This window comes from Hippocampus comes, unplaced genomic scaffold, assembly GCF_001891065.2.
Source record: "Hippocampus comes isolate QL1 unplaced genomic scaffold, H_comes_QL1_v1.1 scaffold9, whole genome shotgun sequence".
Classification (NCBI taxonomy): domain Eukaryota; kingdom Metazoa; phylum Chordata; class Actinopteri; order Syngnathiformes; family Syngnathidae; genus Hippocampus; species Hippocampus comes.
Genome location: NW_017805275.1, coordinates 1575775 through 1595883, shown reverse-complemented (window position 1 = coordinate 1595883; position 20109 = coordinate 1575775). Strand labels below are relative to the sequence as shown.

General features: G+C 42.2%; 1 protein-coding gene across 2 annotated transcripts; it reads left to right on the top strand.

Annotated features, from left to right (window-relative positions):
- Positions 1 to 2640: 2640 nt before the first annotated feature.
- On the top strand, positions 2641 to 18304 carry rab11fip5b (RAB11 family interacting protein 5b (class I)). Of its 2 annotated transcripts, XM_019870081.1 has the most exons (7): positions 2641 to 3070; positions 3174 to 3683; positions 7459 to 7988; positions 8939 to 9521; positions 9978 to 12155; positions 16236 to 16365; positions 17024 to 18304. In XM_019870081.1, the coding sequence occupies exons 2-7, from the start codon at positions 3289 to 3291 to the stop codon at positions 17282 to 17284; spliced, it is 4077 nt and encodes a 1358-aa protein (XP_019725640.1). In that variant the 5' UTR covers positions 2641 to 3070; positions 3174 to 3288; the 3' UTR covers positions 17285 to 18304. The 2 variants fall into 2 exon arrangements, with proteins under 2 accessions (XP_019725640.1, XP_019725639.1); XM_019870080.1 differs by lacking the exon at positions 2641 to 3070 and having other exon boundaries at positions 3088 to 3683.
- Positions 18305 to 20109: the final 1805 nt, after the last annotated feature.

Genomic DNA, 20109 nt, shown 5'->3' with positions numbered 1-20109 from the left:
TGTTGAAATTGAATACATGGGAAACTTAAGTCGAACATCCCTATCAAAGCCCTGAATTGTGATTGGAAATGTAAAGTAAAACAAAACAGAAACCATTTTTTTCAACAAATGCTCTGTTTATTTTTTTTTCTAATGCTCGTATGGTGCTCTCAGGAAGTAATGCATTAATTTTGACATCCACAACGTTAAAGTTTTATGTTCCAATGACATTTGCCTCCCCCAAATGAAGCACAAGAAATCCCTTCATGTGCAGTGTTCACCCACCCTGTGAGAAAAAAAGCAGTTTGGAAAATGGATGGATGGACTTTAATTGTATGGCATTGTGTATTTTATTGGGAATCTCAAATCCAGTGTTTGAATGTACCTAGTCAGTTGCTGTGTAAAGATGTACTGTGATATGATGTACGCATACGTACAAGTATTATTATTATTTTTTAAGACAGGTAGAAAAATGCCACAGGAACCTTAAAAACGTTGCATTACGTCCTTGTGATCTGAATGTCAACATTTAACCATGTTGCTCCTTTTTTCTTTCAGTGGCTTTTTCAAAACACTGTGAAAAGAAACGTTGATTTGATTCTTACAAATCTTATCGTTTCAGTTCCTGGTTTATAATTCATAATAAACACAGAAACTTAACAATCATCCATCTTTGAATTTAGCTTGCGAAAAGCAATCGCGTTAGCTAGCAGGATAGCTCTCAGGCTTGCATGCGTTGATGTCTTTCTTTCCTTGCATTGGAGCTATTTTCATGATATATTTAATATATTCTTATAAATATGTCGCTGCCTGTCAATATAATCATCATATGGAAGGTATATCAAGCTGGCTATATAGGCACACTACAGCCAGGATTTTTCCCTCCTGGGCTAAAGCAGAGCAAGACTGTTACAAAAAGGGGCTGAGAAAATAAAATATCAATATATTTTACAATATCAAATAAATTGCTGGAGTGGCTTGAATGCACAAGTGTCTGATGGGGGTGGAAGCCCTCCTAGGCCAAGGATGTGCCATTCCAGACTACAGTCTACTGCAGCTAATTTTATGTTGTGTATGTAATGTTTATGTATTCTTTTTTTTTGTTCAATTTATATACAGCTTGCTATATGAACATTGTTATTTCGATGTAATTTCATCCATACTACTATCAATTCTGTATTTATAATATATGTAGCTATTTATATTGTCTCTCTGAATGCACCCACACAACTCATAAAAACAGACTGGAAGACCCACAGAAAGGCCAAAACGTGGACGTCCTTGGATATGTATATATAGATATACCAAAGTGATACAAAAGGATAGATATCACCAGGGGCGTCACTAGGTTTGAAGAACAAGGGGGGCTTAGCCCCAAGGGGAACACAGCCCCTTTAGGGGGGTCCGGGGGTATGCCCCCCCGGGAGAATTTTTTTCTACATTCTGTTAAAAATCCATCAATTCCGTGCACTTTGAGAGCAAAATGAAGAGGCTATGAAGAACTACACACATCACATTAGTATCCTCTTTACTATGATGGGGCTTCCTCCCCTGGACTTTAACTGGACTAGATAATAGAAATTATAAAGAGTTCAAAAGTTCAATCTTGGTTGTTCAAGGGAATTAGAAGGATGCCCGATAACATAACCTATATGACAGTAGGCCTATATTCCTCTCTACCAAAATGTATTAATATATGCTTAGCCCCCAGAAGACTATGTATTTTGAGATGTCTGCCGTGATATGCAATTTAAGTTAGTACAATGAGATGCAAAAGCTTCATCACTTTGGAAAAACACAAGTTTGCTGCTCAATACTTACTGTAAGCTCCGATTGCATTTTGGGAACAGCCTTGCAAGTAAAATTAGCCTTGAGATCTTATATACTCACCTGTCCAGCAGAGCTCCCCTTGGCTCACTCTCTGTGCGCCTTTAGCCTGATTCCTATCAAATAAATACATTTATTTATTTTATATTTATTTATTTATTTTATATAGGCCAAAATCTCAATAGGTGTTGCCTCAAAGAGTTGGTGTAATGATTATTTATGTATTTAATTATAAAATGTTGCTTAATTTTTATTAAGCACCACCTTAATTTATCCAAAAGTGAACACTTGTTACAGTGCAGTTTCTGCTGTTACTGGAGATATTTTAGCGGACTATAGTCACTAGTTTTACCAGCATGGATGCATTGAATACTTAATTTACCTTTCTAAAAAACTGTCGAATATCCATGCTGTCGACTCAACCTGACTTTCGGCAATGAACTGTCAGTTGTTGCGTTAGCATTTGATGTGGCGATGGTGATAGACACGTCAAATGCTAACGCAACACTTGTTGCGTTCAGGAAACCTGGGAGATTTAACATTACAATAATGGCAGGTTATCGAAATGTAATTTAAAATGGCCACATTACATTGAATTTGATGCAATATATTAGCAAAAGTACAGGAAAAATAAAATACGTTTTTTTAAATAATGCAATGAAATTATTTAGGGGGGCTAAAGACATTTTTAGGGAGGCTGAAGCCTCCCTAAAATAGGCCTAATGACGCCCATGGATATCACACTGGTACATACAGTAAATAAAAGAATTGACTCAAAATCGATACGTAGATTTTAGTGCATAGATTATCAAATAATAGTCATCAGTAAAAAATAAAATGTATGTCCACATATTTATTTATGTCTCTCTCAAGGTTGATATCGATCATTGAGGCAAATTGGCAATTTTGCACTGTCCTGTATAATGTAAATGAGATTGGCTGTTTTTGTCCATTTCATCCTCGCCTCCACTAGAGGACGTCAGAGCGACACAGATGACGAATAAGGTGTCAGTATGCGGCAGCATATAAAATAATAGAATTCCACCAGGTTCCACGTGCGTGACGTCATCGTCCGATTCGTTTGTTTCTCTCTTTTATGGCATGTTGTTGTTGCATCGTCATGACCGCGACGTGATGATGGAGCCGCACATACGTCGCACGTGGTCTTCATAGATAGGATTTTTTTCGCCCCTTTTTCAATGGTGATGATCATGTGACCGTGATGGTTCCGCCCAGAACAACTTCAGCATGTGTTGACATTCCGGTACAGTACAGTGCCATTTTATTTTAGGGGTCGGGGGGGTGCGGATTTATGGGTGGCTAATTCTTCTGCAGCTTTAACAGATCTGCGCCGTTTCTTTCTTCAGCGCGGCGTGTTTGGCTGGCCTGCTAGTATTGTTCCGGGATGGACGTGTCGTGCACACTGGCCGGTCCGAAACGCCGCGCACTCTGACAAGTGACACCCGAAAGCAGCGGTCCAAGATGATGTCGCTCATCGACCTGGACGACGAGCAGCGGTGGGTGCCCACGCACGTCAATGTCACCGTGCTCTGCGCCAGAGGACTGAGGACGAAGAGTAAGCATGGCAGCCGCTACCTGTACGCGGTGGTCCAGGTGGGCAAGGACAAGTACACTACGGGCCTTGTTGACAAGGCCGAGGTGCCCGTGTGGTCCGAGGAGTGCTGCTTTGAGCTCCTCCCGGGCATCCTGGAGGAGGAGATTGGAGGTGGAGGCGGCCGAGGAGCCTACCCTCCCGGCAGCGCCGACCTGGTGCTCACCATCATGCACAGAGTCCTGATTGGACTTGATGTGTTTCTGGGCCAGACAGTCATCCCGCTGGATCGCTTGTTTCGGGAAGGCGCGTGCCCCAGAGACCAGTAAGTGTTTAAACAGTGTCACGTGGTTTCCTGACAAAAGGCCCCTCGATGAAGATCTTGCTCACTTGTAGATTCACGCTTACAATGTGATATTTTGCAGCCCTTATATTACAGGTGTCAAACTCAAGGCCCGGAGGCCAGATCCGGCCCGCCACGACATTTTACGTGGCCCGCGAAAGCAAATCATGTGTGTCAAGTTCCATGATCCTTGCCAAAATCTGTACCGATGTCAAATTGTCATGTGCAATGAATAACATTGAGATTTTGCAATCATGTTGTTACCCTGTTTCCACTCACTTGAACAATAATTAAGCAAACTATTATAATTGACTGATTTCAAAACTAGTGATCCATCAATTTGTTGTGTACAAGTAATAATACGATGAGACAATTCAACATTTATAATGGCCATCCGAGGGAAGACGTAACTCCAAATTGGCCTGTGACAGAAATGAGTTTGACACCCCTGCCTTACACCAAAGCGCAACAATCTTTGAAAGCGACTTCTTTTGCACGGATTAATGGGAAGAGCTATGTGAAGGACCCGATCATGGCAATGATTTCTCACAATAATGATCTACAATGCTACAAAAAGGTAGAAAATAGGGATGGGTTAGTACTGATACCGCACTCACACATCCCTATTTTAGACCATAAAATTAAGCTGGTTTTGGCCGAAACCGATATTGTATCGGTATCGGGCTGATACTTTCCTTATTTTATGGGAGGGGTGCCCAACCAAACTCCAGGAAAGACAAAATCCCGGTGCCGTGCCTAAAGTTAACGACAACTGAGCAGTACTAATCCAGTAATTATTCATCATACCACAAGAGGGAGCCTGCATACTACACTTTGAGAATCACATTTTCAAGAACATTTTCCGATAGTTTATGAACAGTGTTTAACAAAGTGGGGAGAAGAGGTTGGCACACCTGCCTCACAGACAGGGCAGCAGGGTTCAATTATTGATTGAAACTGTGGAATTTTCGATAGTCTCTCCACATTTGGGTTGGTTTTCTCTCAAATAGTCCGGCTGTCTCACGCATTCCAAAAACATGTTTGCTAGGTTCATTCACAACTCAAAATTGCCCATCAGTGTGAGTGTTAAAAGGTTGACAGTATACAGGGATGTGCAAACGGTGGGTCAACGGGGTGGGGGCTCCAGGTGGCCTCACTTGGGTTTCAGTGCCTTGCTCATGAATCGGTCAGCACTTCTCACAGCAACAAAATCCCAATTTTCATTTTTGTTCTGTATCAGGTAAACTATTTCTTTGTAGCTATTCAACTACACAGTTGGATAATTTAAAGCAAGTTACTTACAGACTGAGTTACGGTTACCCACTCTTCATCCACTAAGTCGTCCTCTGGGATACTTTCAAATCTCCACAAAGAAAGACGGCTTAAACCCTACCTTGAGGGTTACAATAGCTCAACACATTGGTGGCTCGAACAAAGCTTCTATTTTTTTTGTATCCTTGACACTTGACTTTTACTGCTCGGTAATGTATCCATGAATCACGGCCCTTTGGAAAAGGCGCTAGCGTCACCTCTGAGTCAGTAATTAGTCCTTTTTACCTTGCTGTCAATTGTCGGGACAGAAACGGACACTTATTGCACCGCTGTCTCTGACACTGCAGGTCGTAAACCTCCGAACAATGGCAACGAAGGGAGATTCATCAGTGGATTGTCCTTGGCCTTTGTAGCCCCTACGCACCAACTCAAGAGTTAGTCCCCATTTGTTTGCACACGGTGATGCCTTGATATTTTCCACCTAAGTGATATAGTACCACTGTTGACAGTACTGTATCCCTTTATGACCAGTTGCACAATCCACAAAGCTCATGTTATTATTGCAGTGGTGTACAACTTAACTGCTTCATAACCGATAGCCGTTTGTCATGTTGTTGAAATAGGTGACCAACATTTTTTTTGAACACCCCAGAGTGGTTTGAGTGTAAGTACGCTGAAGATGATCGTGAAGAGGACAGGTTTTCAGTTTGTGTTCAGATTCTGATGTAGGAGGTGGTGCAGTGAAGAGTAAGCCTAACACATTTGGATCAAATTCCTCATAGCTTCTTTAACTGGCTTGAGAGCGTTTTAGGCCAGGGCATAATGTAACATTTCATGACAAATCATTTTCATATCTCAGCCACGCAAGCATGGACCATTACACTCAAACGTTTTTCAGTTGGTCAAATTATGTGACTTCTAAACTATCTTCACAAATGAAGTAAATGTGTCAAAACTTTCAAATCCTTTCTCTAATCTCTCTTTTGGAGGAATAGTGTTTTGGGAGAGGTGACGTAACAACACTGGTGTGATGTGAAACATTTCCACCATCGCAGCACATCTGGCTTCAATTGCGGCTCCACCGCTCGCCCCTCACTAGTGTCCGCAGATGCTACGGAACATGCGCTCGGAATTCCTGCGCGTCAGAAAAACATGTTCACTTGTGGACTCCAAGGATTTAAGAGGCAGAACGAGCAATGTCTTTGGTCTACATGCTTCAAGTTTTAAAGTGCAGTCATGCCTCAGATATCGGGTGATGCTGTGACGCTTGTAAAGTTTTTGTTTGTCAAAGTCAGCGGTCACACTCTGAGCACAAGCTCTCCAGCGATATTGGCGGATTATGTAATATACCGGCGGCATTTCCAAAAGGAAATCAATCTTTTTGTTGTTGTTCATTTTGTTCTGGTGCTAAATGCGAAATAGGTAAGCAAAGTTTATTTATGATGTATGGTGCATGCTGTGCTACATGCAAATGTTAAAAACTTCCAAAGCAAAATGTAAAAGTACAACATTGTTCAAAAGTGAAAACAAGCTGTGTTGTTTTGAATGACTTTTTTAAATGCAGCCATTCTCTGTGGATCATCAAAAGGTCTCAGATTTGTACCAATAACACTACGGCAACATTTCTTACCATTTTAAAGTATTCTGATGGAATATTGAGACCAAAATGCCCTTTTCCTATTGAATGAATGAGGGAAATCGGACAGATACAGGTCTAACAGAAAATATACAATACAATTTTAAAAGAACTTTTCAGAGGGGTGACACATGGGCCCAATGAAGGTAAATGTGAGGATGCATTCATTTATCGGTTTCATAGAAACTGTCCACTGGCACCGGAATCCCAATGACACCCCCTTCCTATTAAATATAATACTACTAAATCATCATCTTGGACTGTCCAGTTAGAAGTTCTAGTTAGTTACTTACTGGCATGCACCTATCGATCAAAGCTAATCTATCCCTTGTCCAGGCCTGTCCAAGTCAGGTCCTCGAGAGCACCTATCCAGCCTGTTTTCGGTGTCTTCGTCCTCCAACATGCCTGATTCAAATGATCAGCTCCTCATAAAGCTTTGCAGAAGCCTGATTAGGATCCTGATCTATAACAGGCTTCATAGGGCTCTCGAGGACATGACTTAGGCAGCCCTGGTTTTGGACTAAACTCCTTCGGGCTCCTTTAAACTCAATTTTTCATTTTATTTTATTTTACATACATAATTTTTAACAATAGATGCCTTTGTTGGAATAGTTTGGTCGATGCAATTTTCTGTTCCCAGCACACAAAGGAGAAACCAAAAAGAGGAACCTTGAGACTTGATCAAGCCATGCTTGGCTTATCAAACACCTGTAATGTCAGAAATGAACACATCTTGTCGCAGGTCTTCCCAGAAGAGTGGAAGCTGTTCGATTTATCATGCTATAAATGTGGATGAGATGATGAAGATGAAGCAAAAGTGTCGCTGTGTTCTCTGTCTGATGACCCCAGGTGGTTCAAGCTGCACTCGAAGGCGGGCCGAAAGCCGAAGGAGCGTGGCGAATTGCAACTGACGGTGCAGTTCACCCGCAATAACATGACAGCCAGCATGTTTGACCTCACCGCCAAGGACGGGCGTCGCTCCGCTTTCGGCAAACTCAAGGATCGCGTGACGGGGAGGAAGCGCCCCGACGTGGAGTCGTCCTCGGCCATCGTGCCAGGCCGCTATGCCGCCCTGTCGACGACCCCAGGGCAGTCGTTAGGCGACGAAAGTGGGGGCGCCGCCCATGGGCAAGACGTGGAGGCAACGGAGGAAAAGAGGAGTGTGATGAAAGATTTCTTCAAAGGGAAACTGAGAAAGTCGTCTGACACCAGGTCGTGTTCGTCGCTGGCCTCCGAGAGTAGCACCTCCTCCATGGCAAGCGACACCCCAGGTCCTCCGCCCGCTCTCGGCCTGCTCTCTGATCTCCCCAGCTCACCCATCTACACCACCGTCACACGAGTGGACCCCCACTATGGAGACAGAGATCTGACTAAAACAGGTAGCGTGTGACATTTTCTGACATAAAATCGTCATACTGGTTATCACGAAGGAAGCCTTTTGCAAGCCTCGTATGCCACGCACCCCCTTCAAAATTCTGACACACCTCTCCACACACACCCTATAAAATGTAATTCAAAAATTAGCTCACACTCGGGTAATACATTTGAGGTTCGGGGTTCAAGTCTAGTCTCCTGCATTCCTTGTGGGTCTATACTACAGTTAGTTTCATTCAATTGTTTCATTCTCAGTCAAAAGTTAACATTTCTAGAAAAATATACTGCGTTGTGCACACTAGACGGCTATTACACTTTTCTTGAGCACCTCCTTTTGGGAATCTCATGCAGCAACTAATCAATCTGGATTTTTATTTATTTTGGTGGATCCAATAAATCTTCAATATTAAATATATATCAAGTAATTATTAAAAGTGTCTGCCATTGGCTGGCAACCAGTTTAGTCGGGACCCGTCTACTGTCCGAAGACAGCTGGGATAGACTCAAACACGCCCGTGACCTTTTTGAGGATAAGCAGATTAGAAAATGGATGCATGGATGATTGGATGGATATTAAAAGTGTGGTTGTCTTTTGATTTTATATATGTAGTTGTTTCCTTATTTTTAGCTGTTTTGCCTAAAAAGCTAGTGTGCCTGGCTACCTTCAAACATTAGTGACTAGCACAGAAAGGCATAAGCATGGAACAGAAAGGCAAACTTCTTAAAGCATGCCTTGTTTTACTAAATTTGATTTGATAATTATCTGCTCACTGGTTATTTGGCTTATTTTCTTACAACGATTAGCATGTAGCATAGGTCTTCTTAACCCATTCAAGTTTTGAGGAAGCAGCACAAGCTATACAACTACAATAATAAAAATAGTCTCTCTAAATCTATCTAAAGTCGAAGAATGGTCCGCGTGATTGTAAATCCACATTTGTTCCCCTCTCCGCAGTGCTCACCAGTCGGAACGCCGCTAACATTCTGACACACAAACGAGCCTTCAGCGATGAAGCTAGTAAAATAACAGAGTCTGACCCTCGGACAAATCCCAACATGGAGTCTGTCAGATGCCAGCAGAGCATTAGTCAGTCCAAATCTTCCGTGTGCATAAATGGCAGCCATGTGTATGACTCTGAGCCGTCGATCCCAAAGAGCGCCGGAGCCCTGCCATCCAAATTGGTCTTGTTGGAGAAATGCTCCCCGCTGTCTCGTTCCCTACAGAATCTCCCCAAGCGAAGCGAGGACAAAGGTACTTTGGCAGAGGGGCGACGCTGGTCCTTTGACAAGATGAAGAAAGAGGGAAAGGAGGAAGAAAAGGAAACTCCTCCAGCAGAGACTAGAGGACATTCTGAGCAGGCGGCAAAGCCCTCTGCTGCTGATTCTTCCGACAAAGGGTGGAAGCTGAGAAAGACCTTATTCTCTGCAGGTAGGAGTGATTCTGTACCAGCAAAGCCAGACAGTAGCCAGGCTGCTTCCACCTCTGAAGGGAGGCTGAGAGGCTGGTTCAGCTCCACAGACTCCCAAAACAAACCAAGGTGAGTCAACGGGGACGTCTGGTTTCCCATCATTGCGTTATTTGCAAGCCTCTGGCTTGCCCCTGTTCACGTGTCATGTCGCTTGAGTTGTACATCGTTTGAAAACAGGACTAAGGCCGCTCATGCTTCTCTCCATTTCAAGATGATGATGCCACCTAATCAACATAATTTTCACCTGCACCCATATTGATATAAGCTTGCGCAAATGGCTACGGTTGATGTTTTCTTTATGCTTGATTCTTTTGCAAGTTTACTTTGCTTCTTTTGAGTTTAATTTCACACCTCGCTCACCGTTATCGTAATGTTATCATTTGGCCACATTTGTGTCTATAAGTCTCTTAAGTCCCACTTAGTTGTGGAATATCAGCTAATACAGTATATTGGTGACTGTATGTGTGAGAAACATGGTTGGGAATCTGAACTAAGAGGACCACTGTGCCCTCTTTTCCTCTACAGGCTGGAAGTTTCTCCTAAGCTAGAAAGCACCACAGCTAGATCACCTCCCATCCCTCCTCATGTTTCTGTAGGCTCTCACGGTTCCCCGTCCACAGACTCCCTCCCCATTGACCAAAATCACACACATCCCCTCACCCCTCCACCCACCCCCATTTCCCCCTCCAACCCCTTCTTTGAAGAGCTCCAGAGGTCCCCTCTATCGACACATAGCTCCTCAACGTTCCTTTACTCTTCTCAGCACTCCGGTCAGGGAACAACCAGTCCTTCTCAAAGCGCTGCCAATATACCTTCCATCAAGAGGGAGCGTCCTAGGCCTGTCGCTAGACAGGTATCGCTCCCTGAGTTTTTACCAGAAACTTCCAAACGTTCAAGTAGTCGACCCATGATGATGAGCATACAGGACTGGGAAGACTCATTTGACATGTTTGCTTCAAACAGGCTCAACTCACCCAATGGAAATCCCACTCATATGCAACTGGAAAGTACCCTAGCATCCAGCCAGAGGTGCAGTTATCATGAAGCAAATTTAAATACCGGATATCTCTTAAAAGAGCGACAAAGATCACAGGAGGAGCCTCCACCATTACCGCCAAGGAGACCGGTAAGAACTTTGACGAATGAAATATACTCTGATGGCTGGCTCCACAGAGGCCAAGAGCTGGCAGTCCATAAAGAAGCCTCCCTACTCTCCCAGACTGGAGTGGCCTCACTACAGTATGGAAGAGAGTCAGAGTGTAAACGACCAGCATCAAGTGTATCACCAGACAGCGAGACTTCGGATTCCCTTAACGTTAAGTCTAGACTTTACGGGATCATCCCTTCCCCGGGATTTACGTCCGAAGAGACTCTCAAAAAGTATGAACCCTTGGAAGATACCGATGACTTCTGGGGGGGCATGCTGTTTGAACAGGACTTGTATGGGCGGGTTTGCAGGGGAAACGTTAGACAACCCACTTTACATGTTAATAACAACACAGGACTTGGGAATGTTCAAGAGTGCGAGACTTCTGTTGTTGACCTTTTGAAAAAGTCACACAATTCCCTCTCAATGTCCGAGTTAAAGACTGATCGGACTCCCGCTCTGATAGAATCGACTGAATCTTCTACCGTAAGTCCAACCACGGGCATGAACAATAACGTGACTTTCTCGCTAAACTTAGGAGATCTGAACATGAATGTGAGCAATTCAGATTTCAGCTTTATAGATTCTGATGGATCTTCCCAGTCAGAGGCAGTTGATGATGTCAAAGGTCTCAGCAGCTTAAGTAGGATCGGTGCTCAGCTGTCAAAAGATTCTAAAACAGGTATTTATCACGAGGTGGTTTCACCTAAAGATGCTAACACACTTAAAGACACAGAAAAGGACTCATCTTTAGAAAGAACTATGTTGTCCAATAAAACGTGCAACCAGGATTTTCCATTTGAGGCCAACAACGATAGCACCGGTGAAACTCAGGAGCAAGCTGAAGCTAATCAATCTGATCTCGGGATTGAGCTCCGTGAGGATAAAAAGAGACATGATGATGCTTTAAAAGGGATAAAAATTGACTGTGATGACAATGGGAACCCTGACAGAGAATTGTTTCCACGCGTGGCTAGCGCACGTGTTCGACCCAAAGGATTTTCAAGACTGAACAACACTGACAGTCCAAGCCGGACTGATCTTGGTCAACACTCTTCCATCATCAATGAAGGTCCGTCGTCTTATCAACCAAACAAACCAGCTCCATCATCCAATCTGGCATCGGATAGCAATGAAGATAATGTCTCGGACTCGAATTGCTCTTTGAACAACCAGTCACCAATACCTTTGAACGACTCGTTCCTTCTTTTAGAGGATTATATGACAGAAAACTCCTCTGAGATCACTTTTGAAGTCCTTCACGCCAAAGTCGCCCCTCATTTAAGAAGTCCTCCAAAGTCGAAGCACCGATGTTCTCTCACGGCTGCTGACCTCCCCATTCCCCCTTCCTGTTGCCCCGTCACATGCCCCTCAAGCACGGGGTTGCAAAGCACTGAAACCAGTAGGTCTCTGATTGTGGCCCCCTACACAACTACCTCCTCCTCCACCCCCAACTGTAGTACATTTACCATTGATCAGCCCCCGCTCGATGCATGGCACTCACTTTTGACTGAGGAGACTCGGCCAGCTTGCAACCTGCCCCACCAGGAGAGCAGGTGAGAGTCCTCACACTAGGAAATACACTCACTTCCTCCCTACACTCAGGCAGGCACTCACTCAAGGCAAAGATAATTTATGTTAAATTTGTCGTTCTGCTCCCCGCACCCCTGCTGTTTGCCTGCCTGGCTTATTTGAGTTCTGCTGGTTGCTGTGCACTGCTCTTCACATTTATGTTGTGTCATCTCATGTTTTCACTCCCTCAGGCCGCATTACACTGCAGGTCTGATTGGTACGTTCACTTATTTTTCTTTTTTATAATGTACACATTCTTTCATTTAGAGTTAAATGACCCATAACCAATCCTGGATCTGTTTGGATTTAATGAAAACCTGAACCATTACGCATACCGAAACGGCAGCTAATGCAGCTAATAGCCTGTTTTATTTGTTGGACAGAGTTTCCCATTTCACACTGTCTTTTTCTGTTGTCATGTTGCATATGCCAATTAGGTGGCCAAATTAGAATTTCCAACTGTAACCCCCAATAGTTTGGCCTTTTCCCCACACAATGGACCTGATTTTCTAAGATTCCAAATAGTGGGCACAAAATTGCATGCTCTACTTCCTATTCTACTGATTGTGTGCGCTTGGCAACAAGTGTAAAAGAGGATATTGCCCTTTGGGTAGCACTGTTGGGTTTCACCATTGAACATTTGGGAGAGCAGCCTGAGCACAAAATGTAATTAGAAGCTCTGCAATTGGAAATGTTTGTCAGACAAAAACACCACCACCAACAACAACAACAACAAAAGCATATTGCTACACTTACAGACAAGAAATCCATAGCTCAGATAATTTTGAGGAAGCAGCTAGTGCATAAAAGCCATATTTTGTTTGATTTAACTCGCTCCATTTGTCCATCCTGCATAATATTGCATTTAAAATGCTCAGAAAATGGCTCAGTGAAAGGACAGCACCAATTGTCACAGTGAACTATCCCAAATGACCCCTTTGCAAGGAAATGTGGAGTTGAAAGGAGTTTTGTCATAAGTGATATGGCATGACTCCTTCTTGTGACTGACTATAAGTCTGTTCTAAAATCATTCAGAAGCTCCAAAATTGTATTGCTAAATAGACAATATGTCATGATATATTTTTTTCTTTGTTTCCACCTGTCATTTTTTTCCGTGCAGCTCTTGTACCGCTTTGCGTGCCGGTTTGAACCTGTGAAGGGTGTGCATCTCTCCACCACAGACGATTCTAATGATTTCTATGCAATTCGTAATACATAGGATATGGTACGATTCAAGGATGTTAACATTTCAATTTGGTTCTATCAATTGGGATTACAATTCGATTCAATATAGTAAGGCTATAGCTTTTGTCATGTTTGTTGATCTGAAACAACATTAAATGCCCTCCAAAGCCCAAACTATTAAAGTGAATTAAATTCAAAGAAACAACAAATCATCATCAACGTCAAACCAATATATGTCTTGTGTACATCTCTCATAAAAGACAATTCGATACGTATCTCGATACATGGAGTGAGCATTGATTCACGGATGCAACAGTTTTAAAATGTAATGATTTGACCATTTCGTCAAATCAAAACTGATTTTCCCGTTCAAGAATCGTTTTTTTTGTTACACCTCAAGCACCTACCTTTAGAGTGTGCAATTTAATGACACAAAATGAGCCATCGCAATTCATCCCAGCTTTGATAAAGATGCAGTTCTGCTTGAGCCCAGTTAGTAGATCAGCTTCCACATTTGTTTATATCAAGTCATCTGCGGATAATTTAGTTATGTCTGTAATAAACTATCAAATGTAGAAGAAGCTTCTGAATGCTGCCACTAATATGAATTAGGAGTGAAGAAAGATGCTTGGTAAAATTTCATGATGTCTGTCTCTTGTTTAGCATAAGATGATTGGCTCCCATTTGAGTTGGGCGGGCTAAGTCAGCAGTGATGACGAGAGGAGAGGTGAAAAAGAGTTTTTGGCACGATGAATGGAAAATTTACTTTTCAAAAATGCCCTGACGGCACTATTGATAAAAGTAGAGTGTTGTGCCTAATTTGTAAGAAGGGGTTTGCTGACCACCGAAGCAGCTCAAGTTTAGCCTCCCACATTAATGCAAAGCACCCAGTCGCGAGTGCATCCGCAGCTAACGTTAGCACCGAAAGCGTTAGCAATATAGCGAGCTAAAGCAAAGCTCTTCACCAAACTAAACTCGAGAACACCCCACGTACGGGGCATAGTTGATGTGTCCTCTGTAGACTACCAGAAATGGTTGATGTTTATTTCAGCACTTTATTTTCTCATGATGAACAGCGTTATTTCTGAAGTGCTAACTTACAGCACTGGGATTTAAGGGTCTCTTATTTATTTTTTATTATCCAAAGCAAGTTCAGTGTTGAGTACTTGTATTGCTCAGAAAAAAATTCTTTCTGTTTTTGCTATGTTAGCCTAAGCACTTTTTATGGACCTGATGTTCCACTTTTATTTTTATTTTGTAAATATTTGGAGATTTACAAAAACAAATAAAACGGTGATTTTCTCCCTGGTGGTCGAAACTAAAGGTTGCAGGTAGGACTTGGGACTAGTCTCAACTACAGCAGCAAGTGAATGGCTAGGACTGCATCTGTTCAAGTCTGTTTACAAACAATGAAAGACTTTATAATGCCACTTTTTTGTCTTTTGATCTGCCTCAATAATACAGTAATGAATTAAAAATGAAAATAGGGGTTTTCTCATCACTTTTTAGATGAGATTAAAATATAGATTAATTAGATCACTTAATTACAGATCATAATTAATTAGTCTCACTTTTTTTTTTTTAATCGCTTGACAGCACTAAATAGTTCATCTGACTGTTAGACCTGAATGAACTCAGAGATGAATTCACTAAAGGACTGCGTGGCACTAACCGATAAAAATGCACCTACGGATAGCGTCTGATTTACAAACCATGCGCACATGGTAAAATGCTTCACGAAGTACGCTCCCAAGCAAAATGTGTCTGGCAGCGCCAGTGTTATTCGTGTGTATTTAAATGAGGAAATACGCATGTATTTGGCAGAAAAATTGCCCAACTCTATGCGTGCAGATAAACAATGTCTAATTCACTAACACCAGTGCTAATAGCTGCATGCAGTGAGTGAAGCAAATAGCGTCCAAAGAAAGCTGGTGCAAACTTGCCACTCCTCTAGCCTGATCATGACAGTGGGAGCAAGAAGGCACCGTCATGCCAGGCAGAGCTGCCCCTCCTGACACGCAGATCATGCACTGTGCATAGGTCCCCATCTGCTGTGGGGGACCACATTTTGCCCGAGAGGATGCATTACGACCTCCAACATCTGAGCCCCAACATGTACAAGGCGTTCTTTGCATGTCATACATGAACGCTGTGATGTCCACTCAAGTCAACAATGTTTTTTTCAGAGCATGAAATGTTAGGGGTACTCCAAAATAAAAGCTTGCATGGGGCCACAATTTGGTCAAGGGCGGTTCCACTGCCAGGGGTGGTCATGAGTGAATATTTAGAAGGAACTGTTGTTTTTCTTGCCGGGAGTTCTGATCATTCATCTTTCTCTGTCAAGGTGTTTTTGGTGCAAAGCACTTCTGTTTTGCCATGTATGGCTGATCAGGGGCGGACTGCACTCAGCTATATAACTGTGGGCATCTTTGCATTCATATGTCATTTGCACAGGATGTGAATAGGACGTTACAATAATATGGAGTAAACTGCTGGTGCAAATAAAGTACAATTGAAGGTGCTGTTAGCAGCCGCAGGTCATTCTTTGTGAATTCGGCCCTTAGTGTTCAGTTTTGCTTCTCTGATTATTTTCTTTCGTCAGATAAGATGCAGTTTTTATGACTACATTGGACTGTATTTGTAGCGTTTTCTTATCGTACACTTCCAGTGACTAACATTGACAACTTACTATGTATAAAAATTAAAACCATGAACAGTACTGTTTTTGTTTGAAATCTGACACACATTTTCACCACTAAACCAACTGGGCTTTAAATTAGAGCTAGTCAGAGCAAGAACCCTATCAACTGATTTTAAATGGTAAATGAGATGGCAGCCGGGTTCAAATGACACTGTGGTTCTCACCTCTTCGCTTTCAGACCACATCCAGTCAAACCTTTAAGCCAACCAGAGAAAAAGGAGAGCCGTTCGGTTCTGGATAAACTTAAATCCACAATCAGCCCGGCACGCTCTGCCCAGCAGGCTGCAATCGAGCCACTGAAAATTCAGGTAGGTGGACAACACAAAAACCAACTTCACCACTTTTGTTCATTAGGTGAAAAATCAAATTAGCCGGTAGCCTGTTTCCAATTATTGTGATTAAAAAAAAACCTAAATGATCCACTTGGATATTAAATATTTCAGTGTATTTATACTACATTAGCTGAATTAGCTGAGTGGCAGTGTAACTGCTAGCAAGGGCATAAAAATCGCAGCTAAGAGTTATTGTTTGGTGTGATGCCCAGACAGTGAAGTGATTAAAGTGTCCTAATAAATCACAGGAAGCCTGTGGGTCTGCACATTATTGCCTCAGCAAGCATTTATTAATACTTAACTCTAATCAATATGCTGTGGGACATAAAATGTTGTGATTACTTTGTTTGTTTCTTACGCTTACTGCTCATTTTTTCAATTGAGCCTCATAGTGGCGTTTTTTTTTTTTTTTTAAATACTTGTCCTCTTGTCCTTATTAGAGTTGTGGGTGAAGCCTATTCCAGCCGACTTTGGGCTAGTCGATCACAGGGCAGAGTGTAGAAAAAGAAAAAGTCATGTTCACACAATTTGGATTGTTCACCAAACCTTGCATGCGTTATTTTGAAATGCGGGAAGATTGTTTTGACAGGTCTTCCTCTCTTGTCCCCCCGACAAATCCTCCGTCCCACCACAGGAGCCCACGGAGGACAGGTCGGCACTATACGAGCACCTCACCAACATGGAGCTCATCTCCTTGCTGCTGCAACAGGACATGGACATGAACAAGCAGCAGGCGGCTTCAGAGCGTCAACAGGCGCAGCTTGAGAAGTGCGAGGCGGACCTGAAGAAGGTCAAGGCACAGGTCCGTGATTTGGAGGACTACATCGATAATCTGCTGCTGCGCATCATGGAGCAGACGCCTACGCTTCTGCAAGTCCGCAGCAGACACAAGTGACGCTGGCGCCATGGCCTCAGTGCTGCGATGCACTGAATCTAGTCATGCCTCTTGATAAATGTTCCCGCCTGTAAAAGTGAGTTCTAGGATTTAGTAGACAGAGGCCTTCCAACAACTATTACTTCCCTGTTGACACATTATTATTACATGCATGTAAGTTAAGAACAACAAACAAATCTAAATAATACGAGAAAAGCTTCAGATTCTCTTGTCTAAACATGCTTAGTAGAACAAGTTGTGGTCGGTGGATGTTGTCACATTCAAATTCTAACGTAGAAACTTCATGTCAAATAATACAGTGTAATAATTTAACAAAAATAGGAGATCATTGATATTATTTATTCTTGTTATGTACAGCACCTTGTTGCAGCTGTGGTTGTTGTGAGAGTGCTGTATAAATACAGTTGAGTTGTAAATGCCAATAAAGTAGACGAAAAAAAAAGGATGCCGCAGCACTGCAAGAATGCAGACATTAAACAATGCAGCTCCCAATTTCAAACACTCCAAATGTAAAACAAACAAACAAAAAAACTGAACATATGATGCCTCAAACCTTGGAAGTTTGGACAGGGCGTACGCACATCTTGAAGGAAAACCAAAGAGCGGGAAATGGAATTTATTGTGACAGGATTCAATATTAACAGATTGCAATACATTTAGTTGAATAGCAGTTCCATGTTTTTTGTAAGTTTTAAGCTATGTAGCCAAATGCAAGAAAAGATGTTCAAAAATAAAAATGTCAATGAAAACATTGCGTTCCACTTTGGATATTTCACCGATTCAAAAAAACGCTCTTTGTAAGAGGACAGTGTTTTCCTTGGCTTCTGTGTTCAACTTGCTATCCTAACAATATTCTTCCATTAAAATTATTTCATGCTACTGACGAAATACCAGCCATACTAGTCAAGTTTGTCTCCATATAAGACTGTTCTCATGTATAAAATATTGAACTCCAGAAGCTTCCTGCAGAGCCTCACCCAACCACAGTTATGTAAGAATAAAGTGTGACCCTTATAATCATGTGTCCTCTGTGTTGGAAGTGTGCAATTACAGACTGCTGTGATACAAGGACATGACCACTAGGTGGAGCGCTTACACAAGCGTCCCCCGGTAATCAAAAAGCCATACTGTGCATGCCAGTAACCTAAACGGTTTTGTTTCTCAACTCATATTGAAAAAATATATAAAATATCATGGAAAACTTATTTTCGTAGTTCAAAAATGAAACTCCTATTATGTTCTCTATACATTCATTGCACACTGTGAAATTTCATGATTTCTTTTTACGTAATTTGGGTGATTATTTCTTCCAGCTAATGGAAACTCAAAATTCACCACATGGAGTAGAATATTACAGAAAAACAATATAAATTAATGTTCATAAAATTCGGTCAGGGCACCATGGTGGCGTAATGAGCACACCTGACACAGTGGAGATGTCCCCAGTTGGCATCTCAGTGTTGACCCTTCTGTGTGTAGTTTGCAGGTTCTTTCTTACCTTGCTTGTGTATGTTTTTTTTCCCCTCCCGGATGCTCCGAACTCTGATGTAAGATGTATTGAAGACTCAAAATTGTTAATTGTGATTGGGTGGCAACCCGTCTAGGGTATGCCCTGCCTCTCGGCCAGTCTGCTGGGCCCTAATGAGGACAATAAACTGGATGGATGCAGTGTGCAAGACACACAAATCCCACTCTAAATATCTGTCCCATAAGTTTCTATACATTGGAAAAAATTGTATTTGTTTACTTTTTTTATTATTACAAAACCATGGTTATGTATAACTACCATTGTTCTGAGAGCACATTTGATTGTGTGTCCTTCACTGGTGAAGAACGTGTATTCGCACAGCTGGAGTTTTGCTTGTAATGGTAATATGTTCCTTGAGATAATTTATGTTCTGTATCTTCAATCATAGCTTTTTGGTTTCTATTTAGAAACCATGCAGGATAAACGTGCTCTTTATGTTATATTGTTTTTTTATTTTTTTTTGTTTTTTTAATATTTTTAATAAAATATTTGTTCAAAGCAGTGAGCACAAATTCTGATTCTAAGAACTATGGTGTTACAATAGATAGCAAATAAGCTAACATGCTGTTGGCAATTTAAAAACCATGCAGACTAAAAAAGACATAAAATGTGGATGATATACAGGTATGTATATCATATAAAATGGTTTGTGATGCGTTATGTAGTCATGGATTTCCTTTTTTACCGATGGTGCAGGTTCAATTCATAGCCAGTGGCAAAATATTCAGCCACAGCCACAGGGATGAGACTACACTAAGGCTAATGGGGGCCCATGGCCCTGTCAGAAATCTCCGTAGATCCTTCTTAAGCACCCCAACATTTTATCTGATTTTCTGAAATATATTGATCGATTATTTTCTCACCCTGCCGACTGCCCGAATACAGCTGGGATAGGCTCCAGCACGCCCGTGACCCTTGTGAGGATGAACAGATTAGAAAAATGGATGGATTATTTGCTCAGCCGCTGACCCGCCACCCCAGCCCCTCCCTCAATCAGTCAAGCCCCCTTTCACCTCAAGAAAAAGATCCTGAAGCCATGCCTGCCTGCCAGTCCCAAGCTTGAGTAAAGTATGGTTGGGTTATGTCAGCAAGGGCATTTGGCATAAAAACTGCCAAACAAATCATGCGCGTGATTCACTGTAGTGATTCCAGATGGGACAAGCAAAAGAACATCACAACAGCAAATGAAGACTTTTTTTTAAGGCATGCTGTATGCTTTTAGGGCGACATGGTGTTCAACTGGTTAACACGTCCACCTCAGAGTGCGAGGTGCAGGGGTCGATTCTGGCCTTCTTTT

Excerpts from the sequence above, each read along its gene's own strand:
- rab11fip5b (XM_019870081.1), top strand. The coding sequence starts at position 3,289 with ATGATGTCGCTCATCGACCTGGACGACGAGCAGCGGTGGGTGCCCACG. Across the intron at positions 3,684-7,458 it reads GGCGCGTGCCCCAGAGACCA|GTGGTTCAAGCTGCACTCGA; the intron begins GTAAGTGTTTAA and ends TGATGACCCCAG. Across the intron at positions 16,366-17,023 it reads TCGAGCCACTGAAAATTCAG|GAGCCCACGGAGGACAGGTC; the intron begins GTAGGTGGACAA and ends GTCCCACCACAG.